Source organism: Lacerta agilis, chromosome 8 (genome assembly GCF_009819535.1).
Source record: "Lacerta agilis isolate rLacAgi1 chromosome 8, rLacAgi1.pri, whole genome shotgun sequence".
Classification (NCBI taxonomy): Eukaryota; Metazoa; Chordata; class Lepidosauria; order Squamata; family Lacertidae; genus Lacerta; species Lacerta agilis.
Genome location: NC_046319.1, coordinates 47,308,913 through 47,332,579, shown reverse-complemented (window position 1 = coordinate 47,332,579; position 23,667 = coordinate 47,308,913). Strand labels below are relative to the sequence as shown.

The 23,667-nt window shown below is 44.8% G+C and overlaps 1 protein-coding gene across 5 annotated transcripts in view; it reads left to right on the top strand.

The window, feature by feature from the left end:
* The first annotated feature begins 9,936 nt into the window (after window positions 1-9,936).
* ESRP2 (epithelial splicing regulatory protein 2) overlaps window positions 9,937-23,667 on the top strand; it is a 48,339-nt gene continuing 34,608 nt past the window's right edge. Inside the window, exons 1-3 of one of the 5 annotated variants that reach the window (XM_033157219.1) lie at window positions 9,937-10,120; window positions 10,396-10,556; window positions 11,543-11,671. In XM_033157219.1, the coding sequence (XP_033013110.1) occupies window positions 10,416-10,556; window positions 11,543-11,671 (270 nt within the window). In that variant the 5' untranslated portion in view covers window positions 9,937-10,120; window positions 10,396-10,415. The remainder of the gene's footprint in view (window positions 10,121-10,395; window positions 10,557-11,542; window positions 11,672-23,667) is intronic. The other 4 variants (XM_033157218.1, XM_033157221.1, XM_033157217.1 and 1 more) reach the window with 4 other exon arrangements.

Genomic DNA, 23,667 nt, shown 5'->3' with positions numbered 1-23,667 from the left:
ACTGTCCGTGGGCCGGATTGAGAAGGCGATCGGGCCGCATCCGGCCCACATGCCTTAGGTTGCCTACCCCTGGTCTTGTGCCATGATCAAGTATACATGGGTATGCAGCATTTGGGTGAGATCACCTGAGCCTGCACTTTTACCTGCTTCGACTTTTATGAGGTCAGGCTCTGTCTCTTGAGTTGCTCCTCCTGAGTCACCCAGGTGGTGTTCACAAAGGTGTGGCTGGCCGCCCTTCTGCCATTCCCATGGTAACCAGGGTGCAGTGAACTAGCCTTAAGTAAAACAAACAGGCTTTGTGGAAACCAAAAGCAGGGAAGGCAAAGCTGAGGCCCCCACCCACCCCTGGCTTTCATTAAAGAGGCTGGTGTTTGATTCAGTAAGCTCCATTCCTCTTCCCCACCCCCTCTGGACATGAAGAAGAGACCACCAGGCTTGTCGACACTTCTTGAATAGAACTGCAGTGACAATGATTGCTAAAGGAACCAATCCCTTCACAAAATGCGTCATTAACTTATCGGAATCGGCTACCATCAAGACAAGGTCTATTCATTTTCACATCCGTTCCTTTTTACATTCATATCCGAACTTTCTTCCAAGCTCAAGGTGGCATACATGGTCCTCTCCCCACCCCCTCCATTTTATCCTCACAACAACCCTGTGGTATAGGTTATGTCGGGCAGTTGTTACTGGTCCAAAAAGCTGGGGCTGATGGATAGTCGAAATCCCCTGGAGGCACCAGACTGGGCAAGGCTGTTTAGCTGTACAAATGATCTTCAAGTACTGTATACTCTACCTTTGGTAGATAGGAGGAGAAAAGTTCCTCCTTTGCAAAATAAAAGTGACAGGTTGACCTTAACAAGTACATGACAGTATAGGGCTGTCTACATGCCATAGATTTGAAATACATGGCTTCCCCGCCCCCCAGGACTCCTGGGAACTGTAGTTTAAGGGTGCTATGAATTGCAGTTCTGAGAGGGGTAAACTGCAGCTCCCAGGATTCTTGGAGGGAAGTCATGTGCTTTAAATGTATGGTGTGTATGCAGGCCATAGAACAATTAAGTATATTGTCTAAATTCTGAAGGTGTGGGCAGGGTTAAAGGCGCATGCATACCTGAAAGAAAACCAGCAATTTATCCCCCTTTTGACAGAGCAACATTGGTTGGTGTCTGCTGTTGCTTTCTAACTGTTATCAATGTTTTGATGCATAATGGCTGGTTGCGATATTCCAATGAAACTGACTGACAATCTGAACCGTGGAGGAGTAGAGGGCAGCTTAGTTTATTTTTGCTTTATTAAGAAGAAGAATATAAAGTAGATGGGCACCAACCTGGAAGAAGATTAAACCCATTCATGGAGGATAAGGCATGGCTGCAAGCCATGACGACTATGTCTGCCTCCATGGTCAGATGCAGCATTGCTTTGGGATTCCCATCGCTGGAAACCTCAGGAGAGGAGAGTGCTCCTGTGCTCAGATGCTGTTTGTCAGTTTCTCACAGGCATCTGGTTGGCTACTGTGAGAACAGGATGCTGAGCCACTGTTCTGATCCACCAGGCTCTTCTTGTGTTCTTATTACTTAGCTGACTAATATAATAACAATAGACAAATTCAAAAGGGAGGGCAGGTATTTTTAACAACTATTGGTCATTGATTTCTTAAATTGAGCCTCCATGTACACACCCAGTATACCTGAACGTGACATGCCCAAGAAAAACAAAAGGGGAAGGCTTGTTTATCAACCTTCAGAGGCTTCAGGCCATGGCAAGGCATTTCTTGTGCTTGTCGTAAATATGTTCAGAATGCAAAGGTTAAAACAGGTGCAACTGCTTGCCAAACAAAACCCATTATTTATCCATTGGAGTGGTTCAGGCTACCGAGATCATAGAATACCGAACTTGAAAGAGATGTGCAGGCTTCCACTGTGCTGCTGAGCCAAATGCAAGGCGTGCGGAATGATGCAACATTCTTACGCAAGATGAAGATGAGGGGAAATCTGCAACAGTCCCATATTACCATCGAAACATCTCAAGACTTACCGGTACCTGAACTAAATTAGAGACAGAGGCAGCCCTATCATTAGTGATGTGAAAATGTGAAATGTGCCCTTAAGCTCAGGGCTGGGCACCACACAACATCCATTTTGTGCCCAGTATTATATTTCTGACAAATATTGTGCTGCTTTTCTGAGTTTGGCTGGAATGATTCAAATATTGTTATAAACTGCATTTAAGTCTATTGTGCTGCAGGATTACAGCCTCGCTGTGGGTTACACAAAGTGGATGTGCATAGTAAGTTTAAAGGGCTGGGCCTATTAGAGCAGCTTAGGAGGACCCAATCTGGGTTGGGTGGTGGTCCATCTTTGGTTCTAGTTCCACCCTGCCATTGGCTCTGGCTCCATCTTCCCTGCCTTCTGCCCTACCAGTCCCAATAGGCACCAGCCCCCACTGGTTGGGAAGAGTTATGGGACAATTGTGAGGCATCTCCTGTACATCTCTCACACTTTTCTCCCATGTGGCAGATTGCAGGGCTAAAGCTGCATACTTCTTTGTGTGTGTCTCCACCTGGAAATACAACTCCTCCACCTGCCTAGGGTGAAAATCCAGACACAAAAGTTGAGCTTCTTCTTCTTCTTCTTTTGCAAAGTTGTTGAGGGAAAGTGGCAGGAGGCCAGGCAAATCTGGAGACTTTGGGTCAGAGCCTGGCACAATTTGGTGAATTCTCCCTAGCAGACGGGAGGCTTCCATTTGTTTCTGGCCGAGGCACCAAAATATCTTAAGCTGGACCTGGATTGACAAAGCCAACAGTTCCCTGGCTGGCTAAGTTCTTATTCCTTGGCAAACAAGGGCGTTCCCTCTGAAGCAAAGCTCTGTGTGAAAGGAGGTGGGTGTGGTGCTGGCAGCTGAAGGCATCTGGATAGGGCTAGGCCAGAACACGTATCTACACCAGCATGACTCTGGCAGGAGAGAAGGCAGCGCAGCGCATTCTGCACCTGTTGAGCTATATGTCTGGTTTTGGTTTATTTGTTTTTTTTTAATCAATATTGACAATGCAATTCCTGTAGCAATAGAGTGATAAAGCAACGGCCAGTCTCTTAGAATGCACAAAGTTGGAAAAAAATTAAGAATAATTCTGGCCATGTGGAAGCATTTGCTCAGTTCATGCGACATGTACACGGATAGGAAGGCATGGAGGGTGGGGAGTGAGATTGTACCTCTGCCTCTCAGACCTTCATCCATTGATGCAAAGCTCTGAAGAAAGTCCACATTTTATATGAGCTTAAAGCTGAAATAAAGTGATTGATTGATTGATTGATTGATTGTCCACATTTGAGCACTGAGAGGCTCCCTCTGTGCAGCTGGATCCCTTCATTTGCATACCCTCCAACAGTTTGAAGCAGAAATCTGGGATGCCATCTGGGATGAAAGAGCGTGGCAGCCATTTTGGTTGTTGTGATACTGCGTGATTTATCACCACTGTTCCCCACCCCCCAAAAAATGGTTTTTCAGGCAGAGCATCCAAAAATGTGTACTTTGGAATGTCACATGAGATTGCAGCCCTGAAAAAACTTTAGGGGAAATCAGGCCATGAAATCATGAGAGATCACGGCAACAAAAATGGCAACCATTCTCTTACAATAAAAAAGGGATGCCCCACTTTTTCCAGGACACTTGTGGGGTAACTCTGTACATACATAATGCTCTGTTCAGACCTTGATATGAGCATAGGAAGATCCAGGGCATAACCCTTTACTTTTGCATGCAAAGCTTGTGTGATCTGCCACTGAGCTTCAACCCTTTCTTTTCAAATCCTTCCCCAAATCTCTCAAAACATGCCTTATTCAAAATGTTAATATTACAAAAAAAGATATTTCTGTCAGTTCCATTTCCTCTGTGTCAACTTGTTTATTAATTTGTCCATATCACCAATCCGCCAAAACTTTGATGAGCCTACTCTGAAAATACAGGCCTTATCCAGTATGGAGGAAGCACAATCCTGACTGCTAGCCAGCAGTTAAATAAGAAGCCTATAAGCAGAGGATTAATTTTCGTACAAAACACTGAATAACACAGTCAACAGATCCAAACTCAGCCTGCCTCCAGGTATTTGGAAATGGCCTCTGAAAACAGGAGACAATTTATCTGAGGAGAATCACCTTAGCGCTACAATTGCCAAAGTCTCTCCTAGAACAATGTCTATTGTAGCATGCCTCCTCAGATCCTGCACTGTTTGTTGTTTTCTAGTTATGCTACTGGCATGCATTGTCAGCTTTTACCGTAAGACGGCAAAAACCTGGAAAGAAAAGCACAGTTCAAATAAAGAGGCACTGATAAGGAACTTGGGGGAACATTTTGGAGTGATAAAATTAACAAAGTTGAAAAAGCAAGAAAACGCCAAGGAATGTTTAAGCTGAAGAAACCCAGGGTTAATACAGGCAGAGTCGTTGTAGACAGCATTTATAAGGAGTGTATAGAATTTATAAGGTATCTTGCAAACAGACAAAATAACAATAGTAACAATTACCGTATTTTTCTGTGTATAAGACTAGGTTTTTTAACCAAAAAAGTAGGTTTGAAATTGGGGAGTCGTCTTATACACGGGTAGTGCTGAGGGGCTGTTTTCTTAATTTGGAGTCCCCCAAAATAGGGGGCATCTTATACATGGGGGCGTCTTATACACGGAAAAATACGGTACTTAACTTTCACCAATGAAAAATATTTTCAGAGGTGCACACTGTGCATTTAGGCCAACATGTAGTTTGGCCCACAGAAGGATTCACCCCAGCACCAGCTGATGGAAAGAAGGAAAAGGCAGCACAGGGATTCACTTTGGGACAGAACAGGCAGACTGTCCTCTGAATTTGCACTCCATTTTTTGTTTTTATGCTGCTTTTCAGAGGAAGGAGCCCTCTCAGCAGCTCACAATCTGTCTCATCGAACAATTTTTAAAAACGATTAAATTACATTCAGCAGCACAAAACACATCCTGGTTGGTCCAGCCCAGCAATCCAGATAAAACTAATTCAGCAATTAGTCCTGGGTCCAACAATCTAACCACTACACCACAAATGGCTATTCTGGTTTGCAGTCTGAAAACAGGATGACCTCTAGCAGCCAGTGCTGGCTGGTGGCTGATGGGACTTGTAGTCCAAACCATCTGGAAGGCCTCAAGTTGTGTGAAGGCTGCTCTCTCTAGAAATATGACTTTCAGAACTCAAGTTAAAGCTGAACAAGAGTAACATTTCATTGCAGCAAGTTCCAGGTTACAAATTAACTTTGCTGGCACTGCATGCCCAGGGTCTTAACCCCACATGTGGCAGCAGGAAATGGATCCTGTTTTTCTTCTCTGCAAACATTCAATACTATTTCTTAGTATTTTCAGCCCAGAAAATTGTATTTTATATATAGATCACAAGTTGGAAATGCATGGAGAAAGGAAGGTGACTGGATGGGGTAGAATTAACTAGATTCTAAGCAATTCAGACAGGTCTCTCCCTGCTTTTTTTGAGGGTTGGAAGGGCAAAACTTTACAACGATATTAATGAATATACAAAACCAATGAAAAAATTAACATAAAACATTGCATCTTTATTATGTTACAATCCTCCTTCCCTCCAAGGAGATCTGAGCAATACAGACTGTTCTCACTCATCCCATTTAATCCCCACGGCAACCCTATGAAGTACAATAGGCTGTGAATGACAGTCACCCTACACAGCTGGCAGCACGGTGGGGCAGAGGCGCTTTACCAGACCTCCCTGCAGGTGTGTCACTGCTGCTTACCCGGAGAGAGAGGTGGCAGGTAGCAGCAAGGCAGGCATGGTGCAAACACACCATGCCAAGCCAATCCAGTGCTCCTGCTGGTGCATTTGCACCATGCTTCTCTCTCAGTAAGCAGCAGTGACTCACTTTCCAGGTAGTCAGGTAAGAATATAGCCATTACAGCTAGTATCCATTGATTGATAGCCTTTAATTCCAGGGATAGCTAAACAGGGATTTGAACCCACATCCAAAACCCTCTACTCAGCACTGGCTCAAAGTATGAAAATCTATGGCTGCATATGAGTCAAACTGTAAACTATAATCTCCGGGCAGAGACCTGTCGTTTTATATTTGGTAAAGTGTGGTCCACATAGTTGATTCTATATATATTAATATTACATTGCACTATGAACCTAGAAATCCCACTTCAAATCTTGCTTCTGGCACACTAATCAGCTTGAGGTCAAGCTACCTTCTCAACCTCAGCCCTTCAACAGTAATATGGGATAAGACTGACCTACCTCTCAGGGTTGGTGTAACACTCAAAAGGCACTGAGGTAAACATTTTTTTGCAGCTAGGAAAGAAATGCACTGAAAAGTGTGGGATGAATTAGAGCATAGGTGCCAGTTCCCTGGAGGCCCTAGCACCCACACATTTCCCCATGAAGAGGCCGGGCACCCACAAATTTTGGCCATGCACACTGCATGGCACCCACAGTTGCAGGGCTAAGCTGGCACTCCTGAATGAGAGATTAATGGGAAGACCTATAAACCCCCAGCAAGCAATTCAGGATGAATGTTCAGTGAACAGGTCACCAGGAGAGCCTTCAGTGGAATTATGCACATTAGTTTAAAACTTTTGTGGGAAGAAAATGTCACCTTCCTCCTCAATATGACTCTCTCTTTCCTTGAAGGCTTTTAAGCAGCAGTTGGATGGCAACCTGTCATGGATGCTTTAGTTGAGATTCCTTCATTGCAGGGGGCTGGACTGGGTGACCCTCAGGGTCCCTTCCAACTCTGAAATTCTATGGTGTTATGACTCTCAGAGTCACCCTTCCCCCAAGCAGTGCAAACGGTGGCTTCTTCCCCTCCTTGGCAGACCCTCTAACAGAGGCACCTGCGGCAGGCATTCAGCAAAGCCACTTAACATTCCATACCTGTGCAAAGGCCACTCCATTTTCAGCTGAACACTCCCTTCCTCTTGTGTGCTGGATCCATTTCTACAGAGAAGATAGGAATTCCCTGAGCCACGTAAGGTGGTCAAACCGCACCCCCCCACCCCAAGTCCAACCAGCAAGCACACTTTGGGCTATAACTATATTCAGTCAGTCCTCTCAAACATCTATTGTTTAAAGCCACTGGTGTGTATTCGAAAGGCCTCGGTTTCATATTCTGTGGTGCCTTTCTCAGAAGCCATGTCCAAACAGCTGCCATTATAGTGCCTGGGAAACACTTCCAGATGCAAATGGTGCTGTTTCTTAACCAGATTTTTATACCTTCCTTTCACCAGCGGTCTCTGGGCAGCATCTTAAGACTATTAATTGACAGCAGAGGCCTTCTATAGCCTCCTGTGCAGGCTGTGCTTGAAGGATGGATGAGGAGGTGATAACTTGCAATATAGGCTACCAAATCTTAAAGGGAGGGGCTTTTAAATTTGCCTTGAACAAAGTTAGGCCTCAAAGCTTGCTGATCACTTCCTCCTCAGGCTTAGGGAAATAAAACTTCACCACATAAATTCCTGCCAGCTGTGCTGTTGTAAAAAGCATAGGAGCCCTGTCAGTTTATTATTGTTATTTTAAGGAAGCAACGTTCAACTGTTTCTGCAAAGCAAATGGTGGGACAGGAGGGCCCACCTTTGGGCAACTTTTGGCAGGGCCTCAGTGCCACAGCCTTCCAGCCATGAGCTGGACACTCCTTGCCTGCTGAGTAAAGGTGACCAGGAGACAGAAGTTCCAGGACAGGAAAGAGGGAAGACCTCCCTCCTCTGAGGGAAAAAGCACAAGAGGAAGGTGTTGAAGGAAATTGCAGATAAAAGCTTGATATTTATTAACAGTGCGAATGGAAAGGAGAAACTTGTGGCTCAGGGGCAGGGCCTGGATTAAGACTTTTAGAGGCCCTAATCACTGAAAAGATTACAGTGCCCTTCTCTTTGTAATTCAAAATGAAAACCATTAAAAGGTGGGGGGAGTGTGTTGTGGAAGGCTAGCAAATGGCTTTCTCACAATGGCTACTTCAATGCTTTTTAAAAATATCAAATAATTTCAAAAGAAAACCCTCGTTTTGTGAAGGTTTTGCTGGTGCCCTAAGCATGTGCCTAGTCTGCCTCTTGGGTAATCCAGTCTTGCCTGGTAGCCACATTCCCTTTATGGGAAACTTTCTGAGGCATTCCATACCAGTGATGGGCAGGTCCAGAGACAAATGTGAGTGAGCAATGGATGCAACTCTTACCTTTGTACAGCATGCTATATTCTAGCCATGCAAAAACCAGAGGTTTCCATACAACCCCCTCTCTCCATTGTCTGCATGCAGGCAGACAAGAGGTAGCATCACAGTTCAAGGACACATTCCAGCCAGGCAAAAACCTTTGAGGACACCTCAGAGCAGGGGCTGGTGAGCAGGAAGGGGCCCAAGGCCAGGTAGAGAGGCTATAAAGCATTCAAAAGTTGAACAAATAGAGGGGGACAATTCCAGCTACTAAAAGTTGTCCAAAGGGCTCCCAAACATTTTATTCAGAAGTTCCACTAAATTCAATGAGAAGAGGAAACCTTGTCCCTTGTTTCTCTCTCTCTCCCCCCCCCCCTCAAAAAAGTGTTTAGGTGTGATGCATATGCATTCTTCGCTTGCTTATTTAAGATACTTCTGTATGAAATGCATTTCAAAGTGTAAGTATAGGGACACAGAAAAAAACCCACCAACCAAGAAATAAAATACACAATAATGCATCATAAAATTAATACAGCAACTAAAAACAAAGCTTAAAATGCCTTCTCAGGTGTGCAATAAAAACATTTTAAAATAATCAAAACCACTGTTAAAGTGTTTCAACCAAACTAACACTGGAAACCACTTCATTTCACACTGCACTCAGCTGCCCCACAAGTGAAGTTTTTGGGAGACGGATAGGAGACCCAACCTGCACCAAGTCCCCTAGTGGCCAGGTGCAAAATTGGGGAGGCTTCTGCACCTTTAATAGTTGCATGGCACATTTTCAGCTTGCCTGCTGAAATTTTCTTTGCTATGTAATTATTATTATTTTGCATCTGCCCTCCCCCCATGCTGTTAGATTTCAGCTTCTCCCCCCACGCCCTGCATCCCTGACCAGGCTGTCTGGGGCTGATGAGAGTTGGGACCCAACACCTGGAGGGCAAAATCTGGAGCTGTCCCACCCCTGCTATAAACTATGCAAAGGCTGTCCATTTGTGAAATGCCATCCTAAGCATGTTTACTCTGAAGTAAGGCTCATATTTCTGCCTTACAGGATCTGTCTGCAAGCAGGGGCTGTTTAGCTCACAGCAGCAATGAGGTTTTTACTTCTGCATAGAACTGAGAGCCAGTTATTGGGTAGTGGTAGCCTAACCCACCTCGCAGGGTTGTTGTGAGGATGAAATGAGGAGAGGGAGAGCGAACCATTTGCACCACCTTGAGTTCCTTGGTGCAAAAGGCAGGATATAAATGTAACAGAATTTAAAAAACAAAACAAAAACAAAACGGTTGCAGCTTTAAACAATTAAAGATTTCAAAATAATGGGATCTGTGCCCAGGTGACAAAAACCGGCAGGTAAATGGCGAAAGAGGGAAGGGCTGAACACAAGATATCGAGGACGGAAGTCTTGCGAGCGAACGTATCCTGGGGGCGGGGGGGGGGGTTCCAATGTGCCTTTAGAAACCAATTGTAGCAGGAGTGTTGCATTCCACTTGCTGATAAAAGACTCCTAAAAAAAAAAAAAAAACCCCTGAAAGCAGGTTAAGGCACTTCCTGGAGTCAGAATTAAAACTGAGGAAGGAGGAGAAAAGGGAGTTTCCCTTCTGATCTCTCTTTCTCTCCCAGTCAGGAGCAAACACCCACCCACACCAATCAGGTAAGCTCAGCCAGGCGTTGATTTCTCCCTAGGTCCCTCCCCTATACCTTTTCCAAAGGCCCAATGGCCTTGCCCCTTTGGGAGATTGACTAGGGTCACATGGTCTCACTCATGGGCAGGTAACTTAGGAAGAAGAGGAGAAGAAAAAGATTTTTTTCCCCTTCTTGATTAACCAAAGCTGGGTTTCCTGCCATGATGTCAGAAGGAGAGAAGCCTACCGCTTGTTAATTTCATCCCCCCAGTCTGACCTAGGAAGTAAGAGAAGCACCTCATCAAGGCAGGTACAACTGCAAAACAGAATCTCTCCTTAAATAATTTATTTTGGTCTTAGCTACCTCTCCCCCCCCCCACCTTCCCCATAGTTCTGGCTCTTCTAATATTGTCCTTTTTAATCTCCACTTTGATCACTTGGAGAAAGGGGGCAACCCTTTATTTGTGGGGGTTTGTGTTGGGTTTGTTTTATACTCTCTCTCTCTCTCTCTCTCTCTTTTTCTCTCCCTTATTTTTTCTTTGTTTTGTTGTTCTTTTGTTTTTTTACCTCTGCTTTTGATTGTAGCTGTTTCCCCCCCTGTGGTCATGACGGCTGCTTCTCCGCACAGTGACTCTCTGGTGGTCTTGTTTGGGGCAACAGCTGGTGCATATGGGGCTAAGCTGGGTTCCGATGAAAGGGAACTAATTCTCTTGGTGTGGCAAGTTGTGGATCTACACAGCAAGAAGGTATGTTGGGTGACGTGCAAAAAGGAAAAGAGAAAAAAGCAAATGCAGACCTACCCAAACTTGCCCGAGAGTAACATTCCCTCTCTTCCCCCCCCCACTCCAAACCTAAGAAGGGCTAAGTATCCTTCTTCTCCAAAAATCTCCAGAGGTGGGGGAGCAACTTAAATAGTTTGGCCACTTACACACACACACACACACAGACACACACACACTTTTACAGAGTGGGGAACTCACTTGGTTCAAAATTATCCTTAAAATTGATTGATAGAGGGGAAAATCTAGACTACAAAAGTGTTCTCTCCCCCCCCACTCCAGCTAATTTTTATCTGTTAGGCTTTAAATGCCAAAAGCTTTTGCTTCTAGAAGTTGAGCCTTTTCCTCATTTGGGGTATTTGGTGTGTGTTGTGTATTTTTTTTATTTATTTATTTTAAAATCAGGCCTGCATGTTGCTTCTGGGACCTATCGCTTTATATGGGAATCGAACCCAGGGAGGGGGACTTTCTGTGTGCATTAAGAGCAACTTGGTCAAATCTCATTCCCTCCCCGCCTTCATTCTTGCACCCTATGTCATATATTAATAGCTATTTAAAAAGCAAAAAAGCTGCCCACTTGTCAATATGGCTGAGCCCCTTAATGAGAGTGTTCCAGGGTGACCTGATTGCCCATGAAAACCGGCCAGTTCTGATGGGATAAACATAACTCCTCTCATCAGGATTATATAAGAATTGCAGCCAAGTCCCTTTTTCAGGGGAAGGGAGCAAGTCTCCCGAGGAAGAGAGCAACCAGGAGTTAACAGAACCTTGGATTTTGTGAAATTGACAAAATCTAACCTTATTTAAAAAAATATATTATAAGGCAGATTCATTAAACCATTGTGCTTTTCTTTTAACACACATGCATGTGTGCACACCACCCTGTTCCATTTTCTTACTTTTTCTTCTTCCTCCAACCCCCCCCCCATTCCCACTTTGTTAAATATTTTCAGGTAGGGACACTGCACAAATGCTTGGTGAAGGCCGACAATTTGGAGCTGAGCGATGAATGTGGAGAGGTGACGGGCTTAACCCCCGAAGGCCTGAGCAAAGCTGAGCCACTCGATCGAGTTCTCCAACAGGTGAGGGCAGCTGAGGGTTAATGTTAATGCAGAGAGCAGGATTCTGACTGATGCAACAAGGCAAATAGACTTGCTTTTGACTTTCGCTTTGAAATCCACTCCGCGGACCAGTTATATTGCAAGCATGGTTTTCCCTGCCATTAAGGCCTGCTCTGTTTATTCACCACATGCGTGCACATTTCTGATTATCGTCTCCAGTGACTTCTAGCTGAACGATGACAAGTATTGAATCTGGTGCTGTTAATAACCAGAGTGTTGGCCATGAGAGCCAGGAAGTCCCAGTTTGTAATTTCACCTTTGCCTTGAACTCCTTAAATGGCCTTAGACTATCTGTACCCCCACCCAAAAAAAATGATTACTAACTAAGCTTATGTGTTACACACTCTGAAATCTCAAATGTGGTGTCTAAATGCAGTGGCTCATTCAGACATGCCACTCAGTGCTTGATGTTGCCCTCATCCAGGGACAAATATGAACTCACCATGGGAATTTGTGTACGAGTGACATATTCTGGCAGCTTTGGTTTTGAAAGCCTCTTGACAAAAGTCCAGTAGCACATATGGTAGTTCAGAGGTCTAAAACAATCACAGATTGCTTGTACAGCCAGGTTAGCCCTCTTAATGCAATGTGGTAAGGCTGTTCCTAGGGGATTTGGGCAGTGATGTAGTCTGGACATCACTAAATAGGCTCCCTTAATGGGGTTCAGGTGAAACTGAGGGTGATGGGGGGATTATTCTGAATATGGTAAAAGGACAGAAATTGGTCACCAAAAGGGCCATGCCTGTACACAACTTGGACAGCAAGCCGAACTGGTTTTTCTTAATGTAATGTTAGGGGAAAACAACTGGTAACCCTGAAGGTGGGGGGGGGGGGGCAGGCAGAGTATGTTGTCTTTTAAGCAGTCCCACCAGTAGCCCATTTCCATGAAGAAACACTTCACATGAGGGAAAGGAAGGGATATTTTAAGGGGATAGTTGTCTTAAGAAATACTTGAATGTGCCCTTCACATTCTGCAAAGCCAGTGGGGTGCATGGGGCCAGGGTATGGCTCTCTGTCTGTGGAGATTTTCATCCCATCGATTCTCCTACCTCGAGGCCCAATGCAGCATACATGCCCTGGCCAGATCCAGACCTGCTTAACTTCAGCAAGGTGGTGGCCAAACACATATATGTTGGAAGGCCCAGTTCTCCACCCAGGGAAAGTTTTCCATCTAGGGGGAAAGGCTTGGGGCATTTAGACTTTTTTTTTCTCGTCGTGAAATTACCGGTAGTTGTATATGGAGTTCACAAGTGATACAGTTCTGAGCATTCTCTCTCCCCCCCCCCCACCCGGCACCCTCTTCAGCACTCAGCCAAACTGCAGCATCACGTACTGTCATTTCTGTATGTTGCTGTTAATGTAGGGAGAGAGTTTGTTGGTTCACTTCTCAAAACATGTAAAGGTGTTTTGCCTTTACTTTTTCATACATGTATATGTGTGAGTGTGTTATGCTTTTGAGCAACCTGGAGTCAAATGGAAAAATACAACGCCATAGCTTTTTTGGAATGTATGGAACTGGTTGTTCATATCTCATTAGAATTGCTGGTTGAGTGTGTTTGTGAGGAAAACTTGCTTAGGCAGTGGAACAGGTTAGTGTGTTGCCACTTCTGGTGACAGGGATTGGCCCAGTAAGTAATGAGCAATGTCTTTCAGTGTTACTGTGATTTTGCCCTACATTGAATCATCCTTAGGTTTAATTATGAGTACAGAAGACTCTGGGTAGGGCAGGGGGGATGAAGTATTTTTGCAAAAGAAATAATTAGGTGTGGTGTATCCCCCCCCCCCCGCTTCTCCTCTCCTCGCTCTCCCCGGGTAGATTTCATGCAAGACCAGTTAAGACTGTAAAGTGACTTTTCAGTAGTTTGGAAATAGCTCTGAGACAAACGTTACGTACTGCAAGTTCAATCTTGTCCTTCGTCTTGCAACCAAAGACATCTGGAACAGCTTAGCTAAGTACACTTCGTTGTTCATCTTTTTTTTTTTTTTTTTTTAAAGTGACACACTATAATTATGCTCAATACTTCTATGGGATTGTATCCTATTATCACAAATTGCAAGTTAGATGTAGCTACTGCAGCACATGCACAGAGGACATGCTACTGCCTCTGTCTAGGTGTGGTTGATGCTTCTTGGTCAGATGAAGGAGGATGCCTTGGGTGAGGCAGAGAATTTTGAGCTAAAGGATCCACCTGAAACTCTTGCTGGTTCTTAGAAATCTTGACTCTATATCCTGTCCTGTTTTAAGACACAGGAATTTGGACTTTTATTTGAACTAAGGAATCTTCTAGTCCTCAAGACCTGAAAGCATGGTTTCAGTGTTCCGTCAGTGCTGCAATTCAGATGTGTGGTGCATTTCAGCCCATGCTAGTTCCTGCTGGCCTATGCAGTTGATGGAACCAGGACAGTTTCTAATGTCTGCCTGTTTGGTTCCCCACAGTAACTTAGTCTCTGATTATTTGTAGAAGAAAACTTGTAACATTCCAATCCTCACTGTCCCACCACTACCAACCTTCTCTCTTGCTGTCACACCTTCCTGAAAGTTCTGCTCCTCTTCCTTAATTCATTTTGTTTACTCTGTGGTCACTGGTCTTCCACCAACTTTAAAAGCCAGAAGGGTGTGTTCTTGTTAAGAGAAATACTAGAAAAGGCATCTTGTAGGACAACTTGCCTTATCAATTACGAAATGTACCTTGGCAGCTGTGGTGTGTGAAATGGCCTTGCAGTCATGCACATACATTTGCAGGTGTATTACAGAAAAGGTGTGCCCACACCCCACTCTTAGGTTTAACTTATAAAGGCTCTGAAGAGGAAGTTGAATCCTGAAAAACGACAAATCAAGGAAAACTAAATTGGTGCCATTTCCTAAACACACACACACACTGGAAGCCAAAAACGGGCAGAGTGATTTACCCCCCCCCAAAAAAAAACAGGGATTATCCCTGCTAAAGTGGGGCAGTTGGCTGTTTGTGTGCTTGGAGAAAAGTGGTGGGCTACAGTGTTGAACTTGCGGAGCTGGGAGTTGCCACTGAGCCCACACCCTTTAAAATTTCAGAAATAAGCTTGAATGGCAAGGAGATTGTTACTTTTGAGCTAACTGTATATAAATATATTCACGCCCAGTGATTTAAAACATTCTGTTAAGTAACCTGTGCAATTGAGTTTCAGAGGTTCTGTCTTGCTTAGCAGAACTTACAAAGCTGCCTTATCAGAACACAGATCCATCTGGTAGTGGCAGCAGTACTCTGGGATTTTGGACAGGGATCTTTCCCAGATCTCCCTGGAGTTGCTAGGGATTGAACCTGGGGCCGTGTCTGTGCATAGCAGATGCTCTGCCACTGTGCTGTGGCTCTTCCCAGATTTGAGCAGGGAAGCAAGAAAGATTTCAGTAGATGGGGGTGAGAATCCCAGCAAGACTCGAAAGTCTTGTCCTTCAATCTGCAGTCAAGATAAAATTGCAAAAAGGAGCACAGTTCCGTAGCATTTGCTGTGGCCGCTTTTCATAGGCAGAGCTGTTGGCTCACACCAAAGGCTCATCTAGTGTCTATCACCCTCCTTCCCACACTGCAGTGGCCATTCTGTTGCCTCTGGGATACCCACTAGCAGGACATCAAGAAGGCAAGAGCCCTCTCTTGTTGTTGCTTTCCAGAAACTAGTATTTGGAAGCACAGTGCTCTTGAACTTGGAGGTTTTGTTTGGCTATCATGACTAACAGCCACTGGTAAGCACATTCCTGGAGGATAAAGAGAACGCCCTTTTAAATATATCTAAGCTACCGGCTGCCACCAGTAAAGTGCAACAGGTAATTCCTGCCCTGTAATTCAGCCTCCCTCAACCTGGCGCTCTCTAGATGTTTTGGATTATGACTCCCATCAGGGGCAGTCAGAACATCTGGGAGGGACACCAGGTTGAGAAAAGCTGTCATAATTACATGAAAGTCATCTGCTCAGGGAAATCACCCTCTGCTGCTTTTGAAAATGCAAAGGGATGCTTGTGTCACGTTGCAACCCACGGTTCAGTGTGACATGCAAACACATAAAGGTCTCCATGGCCATCATTTGAACTTGAGCCATCAGACAATGCTGATAGTAGAGATGGAGCTAGTTGCAACTGGCAGGTTGCTGGTGTTTGCTGCAGGAATCTTTACCCAATATCCAGGAAGGCCAAAATGAGGAGTTGACACATGCCTGGAAAATATGCACATATGGAGCAGCAGTTGACTAACTTGAACCCAGATGTTGTTGACCTACAAAGTCCATGAATTCAGACCATTGACCATGCTGTCTGAGGTTGATGGACGTTCGCCCGATGACATCTAGACAGCATTGTTTCCTTCCTCTTTGCCTTGACCTTCTTATAGAAAATAGCACTGTTTCAGAGTCAGAAGATCAGCAACCTGTTTGAGGCATGGGAAGCTGCCTTGATCCTGAGTTGGTCCATTAGTCCATCTTTCTTAGGTCAATTCCAGACAACCTGCTTATTGAGCAGTAATCAAACTCCCATCAACCCCAGCCAGCATAGCCAATGAACAAGTTGTCCAGCAACAGTTTCAGTGTGCTTGAGTCCACTCCTTCCCAATGCACATTAAGTTGTATCCAATTATGTTCTACTCAGAGTTTACCCATTGAAATTCATTGACCTTAGTCCTGCCCATCAATTCCAGCATGTCTACTCTGAGTAAAACCTAGTTGAAGACAGCCCACTGATGGTACACAAATATAACATGTTCACAGTATGATTGGTTGTGAGCTTTAGAAGTCTTTATTCTAGCTCAAACTTTTATTGGTAGTTCTCTTTGCTTAGTTCTGATTTAAACTCTTGGATTGCAGGGCTAGCTTTGCATTATCTTATTTTGTTAAAAAAAAATCTGAGTCCTTGAAGATCAAAGGGAACCTTCACATAGCTGAAAAGCCATGTGCATAGCTTGTTCAGTATGGATCTAAGTATTTGGTTAAGTCCACAGGGACAATTGCTTATAGCTGCTGCAGCAAACACAAGGTAAGGTCTTTGACATGTGTAGACACTGATAGCTCTGTCTGCAGGCCCTCTGGCAGGGATATTTGCTTCTTTTTGTCTGACTTGGAAGCAACCTGGATGAATAGGCTGATCTCCTGGGGGGCATATTTTACACCTCTGGTATCTTTTCTCTCTCACTCACTCTATCCATAGATTGCAAGAAGAAGTGTGTGAAACACGAATGGCATCATCAGTTTTTCTTTTGGCCTTTGTCCCTCATTTGTTATAGCGGATCCAGTTCCCAATTTACTTAATAGTGTGCACCATGCACGTGTATGGCATTTCCACAGTTTCATAAGCAAATGTATATAGGTCATGCCTACAAGGAACTAAAATGTTTTCCTTCCTTCTGTTATGAGGTTGGATGCATTGCCATTTTGGTTAATCTTTGTTGGAAGCCACCCAGAGTGGCTGGGGAAACCCAGCCAGATGGGCAGGGTACAAATAAATTATTATTATTATTATTATTATTATTATTATTATTATTATTATTATTATCTGTTGTTGTAATATGGTTTTCCAAGCTGTGTGCCCTGAGCTACTGCTATCCTTGAGTATGTGAAACATGACTCTTGCCTCGAGAGTGCCGGAAAATGTGTGCAACATTTTGTGATATTTGTTGGGTCAATATTTCCCTGCTTCACAGCCAGAGGCGTGTCATAATCAATGTCTGTATCAAAGGCTGTTCAGATATATTTTATTGTTCGTTTGTGATGTTTTGTGCTAATTATGGTATTGGGGCCATTACATGTGATCTCGCTTTCAATACTATGTTTGAGATAGTTTGGTTTTCAAGCAAGCCATACCTTGTAGATTCCTGCTGAAATCCTGCATTTTTTTTTTCCTTGAACGTGCTGTGCTGGTGGGTTTTCTTCTCACTTTTGTTATGCTATAATGCCTCTCTGGACAGCAATAATGCAGTAGTATTCAGGAAGCATGATGTGCAGATAGTCCAGTATAAATCCCTCACTAATGTATTCTTATTGCATCAATGACATGTTGCAGAATAAAATAAAAAAATTCCTTCCAGTAGCACCTTAGAGACCAACTAAGTTTGTTCTTGGTATGAGCTTTCGTGTGCATGCACACTTCTTCACATACACAGTGTGCATGCACACGAAAGCTCATACCAAGAACAAACTTAGTTGGTCTCAAAGGTGCTACTGGAAGGAATTTTTTATTTTTTATTTTGTTTTGACTATGGCAGACCAACATGGCTACCTACATGTTGCAGAATATACCTGCAAACAAACTGGAGGAGCACTAAGTCTTGTCTCTTAGTTGTATTCTGCATGCATCCCCTGCATGATAGCCTTGAATCGATGTCTTCTTTCCCCTGACAACTACACTTCTTTGAGCTTGGAATTCTAATGGAGATTCTAATACACTCTGACCCCAGGGCACCTCCACACAACAGTTATGGACTCAGTATTGCTCATTCATATAAGGTAGAGGTTTTCACCCTTTTTGAGTCCATGGCTCCCTTGACCAACTACATTCTTTCTGCAGCACCCCTGTGGGGCTCAAGAGCCTAGTTATGTCACTCCTTGCCTACAGAGTTGGCAGCCTCGTCCTTTTTCAAACACCCTTCCTGCTGCTGCCCCTGGTCTCTGAGCTGGCCCCGCCCCACCCTGTCCCAAAGAGAGGTGCCTCCTCACACTGCCACACAGGAGCCTTGGAAGAGGATGCCCCCAGCCTTAGTGGCCCAGTGGAGTCTGGCCAAAGGTGAATGTGAGGCCAGCACCTTACCTTGGGAGGTGGGAAGGCATCCCTTCAGCACCGGGCACTCAGCTCCCAGGCGGGCCTTGCACACAGCAAGTACAAGAAAAGGCCAACACAATGCCTGCCTGTCTGCCCAGCCTCCCTGCCTGCCCAGTCTGTCCATTCCCAACAGCAAGGGTCGGTGGACTGGCTGGCTGGGCTATCTTGCCTTCTTGCTTGCTTACTCTGAGGCCACCTCAGCTCCTGACAACCAGCACCCCCTGGCCAGCTCCAGAGGCACCATTCACTTGCAAAGCTTGTAGCCATGACTGCTGCAACAAACAGCTGTGCAAGCCTTGGGGCAGCAGAGACACAAGAGGGTATCAGAGGAATGGGGGGGGAGATACAGAGACCAGTGTTAGGAGACCTCTATTCCTATCTCAGAGCTATAGTTCTTGTTGTTGTTGTTGTTGTTCAGTCATTCAGTCGTGTCCGACTCTTCGTGACCCCATGGACCAGAGCACGCCAGGCACGCCTATCCTTCACTGCCTCTCGCAGTTTGGCCAAACTCATGTTAGTAGCTTTGAGAACACTGTGCTATAGTTCTTAGACTAGCTTAACAGTCAATCTTTCTTCTCAGGGAACTTGGAAATGTGTCTCTCTAAGGGGGGAACAGGAGGCTCCTAACAAAACTCAGCACCAATTCAGATAGGAAATGTTGCTGGTTGGTTTGGTGCTGCATGTGTTCTAGAGTACTATCAGAATCATTTTTACAAGAAGAACTTGTTGTATCCAATTTAGTAACTGCATAATAATACTACAGGAGCAAAGGAAAGTTTTCTGCAATGCTTCAAATGAGCCTTGAGGGTGCTCAGGTCCTGGTCCTTGGACCTTTTTCCACTTATGAAATTTTGGCAGGCCTGATGCTTCCACTGATTCCATCAGCAGGTGGAATCTGTCTTTATTCTTTCAGACTAGTTTGGTTCCTGGTGTATTTGCTCTTAGTAAGGGAAAACAAATTTCAAAATATGGTCTCTTCTTCCGATGCCTAGTGGGAACTCTTCTTCATTTAAATTGCAAGGAACATCATGTTTCCTTTGATATTCTGAACTGGTAATACATAAATTTAGCATGCTGGAAGGCAGGTCATTTAACAAACTAAAATTATTCAGCTGGTTGACAGGCTAGTTATTACTTTGCTTTTTTATTATTGGGCTTCTTACTTGCCTTTTACCACAAGGTCCCAGGGTGTGTTGCCACAATATAAAAATGCAACATTGAAATCAGTTGAAAGGAACTGGAGGCAAAATGCAGCTCAGGAAGACTGTAACCCCTTAAAATATTTGGAGAATGTGATTTTTTTGGGGGGGGTACCTTATTTATTTATTTATTTATTTATTATCTATCAAGACTAATATACCATGTAATCAACCATAACTTCTAAGAGGTTTACATAAAACGGTAGAAAATACCCATAAGAAAACACGGATGATAAAATAAAGCTTTAAAAGCAAATAGACTTAAAATTTATGAAAACACGGGTGAAATCGCCACGTTTGAAACAAATATTCATGAGCAAACCACGTGCGTAAGTAGGTTTGCCTAAACAAATATGTTTTTTAGCAAGCACTAAAAGTGCCTGCCTAATATCAGTGGGAAGGGTATTCTAGAGAGTAGGCGCTGCTGCTAGACAGAAGGATCGATTCCTTGCAAGTGCAGAATGATCATTATGTTGGTTCCACAGAAACCAATGGGCAAATGTCGGATGAGGTGATCCTTCAAGTAAACTGGTCCCAAGCTTTATATTCGAACAGTGACACCTTGCATTTGGCCCTGTAAGAGAACTTGTGGTGGTAAAGCACTCTGGGTAAATGCAGCGCATTGCCATGCACGAACTGACAGTTCAGGAAAGCTCTTAAGAGCAGGGCCTAGGTTGACTTTGGTGCATTCATGTCTGGTCCTGCAGATTAGTGGGAGGCGTTGGCTCTTGGTATCCGAAGAACAGAGGCATCACCTTTCTCAACATCAGTGGAGTGAAGTCAGCAGAAAACGGGCCGCATGTTTTCAACTTAAAAAAATAAAAGGGGGGGGGAGAAAAGGACACAAGGGAAGATGGTACAGCCATAAGATTCCTTCAGCCGGATTAACAGGTTGTAATTTTGTTTCAAGGGAAACCTGTTCTGCAGCCTTTTCCTCCTTCCTCTACCAGCCCCCACCCCACCTTCGCCATTTGATGGGAAGGGGTGTGTCCCTTTTCTGTCTCTTTATATGGCCTTGCAAACCATCTTGATTTTATTCCACTTTTTAAAAGGGGGGGGGAAGGAGTGTAGAAGGGATTATTGCAATAATGCATCAGGGGTGGGGTTAGGAGTATTTCTGTCTCATTGTGGGAGATATGCACCTTTGGCCCCATCTGAAAAAGTGATCAGAAAAAGCTGATTCAGCAGGATTCCTTCCAATTTGAAGAATTAATTTGGTGCGGACGAAAATGCTGCTTAGCCACTCCTCTGCAGTGTATGGAGGACTGAGACCTGCCTGTGTGTTTGTGTGTGTAAAAGTACTATACAAAAGTAGCGTGTACATTTGTTGCTCCACCCACTTTTGCCTCTGGCCCCGCCCACCACTTGCATGTGTTCCTTGAAAGGTTTGCTCAGAAGGAAATGCTGACCACATGGGCTGGGAAAGATTCCCCACTCCTGCTCTCCCTACCCCCTTTTTCTTTTGCCTGAAATGTTCCCCTGCCCTTTAGAAGCAGTGACAGAAAGCACAGGGATTTGCCACCAGCTGTATACAGTATTTAATACATTGCATGCCTTTAAAATGCAAACCAAGCCTGCGAGTTGCTAGGGTAAACTTTGGTTTTGCTGCAGAAGCGGATGCAGGTCTGGTGGTGGGTGGGAGGTATTAACGGTCCCTCACCAACATGCCTTTTCTTTGGCGCCAGCCAGCGTTTCTTCCACAGGGCATGTGGAACTGAAATGCCATTGGACTTGGGGTTTGATGGAGCTTGGTTCTGTTTCCTTCTCTGATTTAACTAGGTGTCAGTCAACACTTGTCAGTGTTCATCCATGGTGGCTGATGCCCACTGAGACCGGTAGTGGCAAAACGTCCTGGGCCAGTCCTGCCCCAGGCTCTCCCTCCCTCCGCTGCCCCCAACAGTCTGCATGAACTAAGTCCAAAGGCTGCATAGAATTAGGTCAAGGTCTGTAGGCTCTTTCTCTGTCTCCCACCTCATAATAGCAGATCAGGCAGGGTGCATTAATTATATGGGTGTGCTGGATTTTTACTGACAGATTTGCTTGGTTGCACTTATATGCCAGTTTTCTGCCAAGGGACCCGAGGCTATTTACAATATTAGGATAAACAAATCAAACAAAATATTCTCAGGGCAACTTCAGGAGCTGCTGGCACAAGCTCCCTGGTCTGGTCTGAGCTTTATGTTCCTATTCATTCCAGTCAGTTTTCTTCTGAAGTGTTGCAAAAAATGGTGTGCGCTGTTGAAACATTCCATAAAAAGATTCAAATTTCCGGAAGTGGCACTTTCTTAATTTTTGTTGCTGCAAAAAAGAACAGAAGAGATGACCAGAGTCTTGTCACTGTGGTGGCTGAATTTGATGGGATTTGTAGTCAAAACATCTGGAGGGCACCAGGTTGGCAAATGCTGAAGATAAGCTTTGCAAGAGTTCAAATGCATGCCCCTTAAAATTGGTAGTTGGAGAACAAAGATGCCTTTACTCAGTTTCGGGCCTTCAACATAGCAATGTAAAGTGTTTTAATGGGTCAAATGCATTTCAAAATTATTACTACAATAATTATTTAGCTGTGTGCTAGGTGCTGTATGGAACAAATATACAATGCAACTTCTCTATAGTGATCACCCTGTTCATGGGAAAGCAATCTGAAGGAGTGCATAAAATAAAATGCCTGGTGCACCATTTTTAATTTGGTGGACTACTGAATCATGTTGATTCACCTGGCTAGGGGATGGTGGTGTGTGTGTCAAGGGAGCAAAAGCTGTAGCTCAGTAGAAGAACATCTGCTTTGTATGCAAAAGATTCCAGGTTCAATCCTCAACAACTCTAGTTGGGGCTGGGAAAGACTTCATTCTAAAACCCTAGAGCAGTGGTGGCGAATCTTTTAGAGACCGAGTACCCCAACTGTAACCCAAAACCCACTTATTTATCGCAAAGTGCCAACACCGCAATTTACTGTATTTTTCCGTGTATGACACCCCTGTGTATAAGACTCCCCATGGGAGATTCCACAGAGTTTGTTTAGCTTTTGTGGGGGGAGGATTACCCAGAGTTGTTCAGCTTTTGGGGGGAGGGTTGGCCATAGTTGTTGACCTTTTTTGGGGGGGAGGGGGAATTCTGAATATCTGTTCAGCTATATCTTACACATCACACTGGGGTTTATTCCCAGATAAGTGGGTAAGGGAATGAATGGCAGCCCTAAAAACTGATATTCCAAGCAAGAGCTCTTTTATCTTTTTTGGGGGGGGGGAATCCATGCAATGTTCAGCAGTGATTATTCCTGCTGGGTGCAGCAGTAAGTGTGTAGGGAAGAGTGTTCCTTCATTAAGAGGGGCCTCTATAATTTGATCCCATTGCTGAAGCACACAAAGTGGGGGGACCTGGGCGGCATGGCCAGAGATGGGAAGCAACTTGGGCGGAGTGTGGAGCACGTGTACCCGCCTTCCACCAGTCAAAGGAAAATGGGGTGCATTATGGCCATGTGGGAAAGCACCCCGAGTGGGGTCCCTCTGCCCGGTTTGTCTGGGTCTCCCCAGCCACGCACGCAGAGTGGCTGGCTAGCAGGCAAGCAGGCAACGAGGGTTGCAATGGTGGCGGTGGCGGCAACCCCCTCATTTGACAAAAGGAACCTCTGAACTCTGGTGCTGGGTTGGCTCCCTCCACCATCCGTCCACTTGGCACACACAGGCTTGCACACTCCCTTCCTCCCTCTCTCTCTCACATACAGAGAGCTGCATGTGCCCTCTCGCCTTCCCTCACGTTACTTGCTGCGCCCAACTTCAACTTGCCCTCCTTGTCCGGCTGCCACTGACAAGGCATATCCCTTTCCGTTCTGAGCGGCTCTTCAGGCAAGACATCCACCGTCCCATAAGAAGAAAAGGGTGGAGCTTCTGTAGCTGAGCCTCGTTCTGGGCTCAAGAGAGCGCCGGAGCTGGGATCGCCATATAACTCTGTGCTGGGGCGACAGCAGCGTGCCCACAGAAAGGGCTC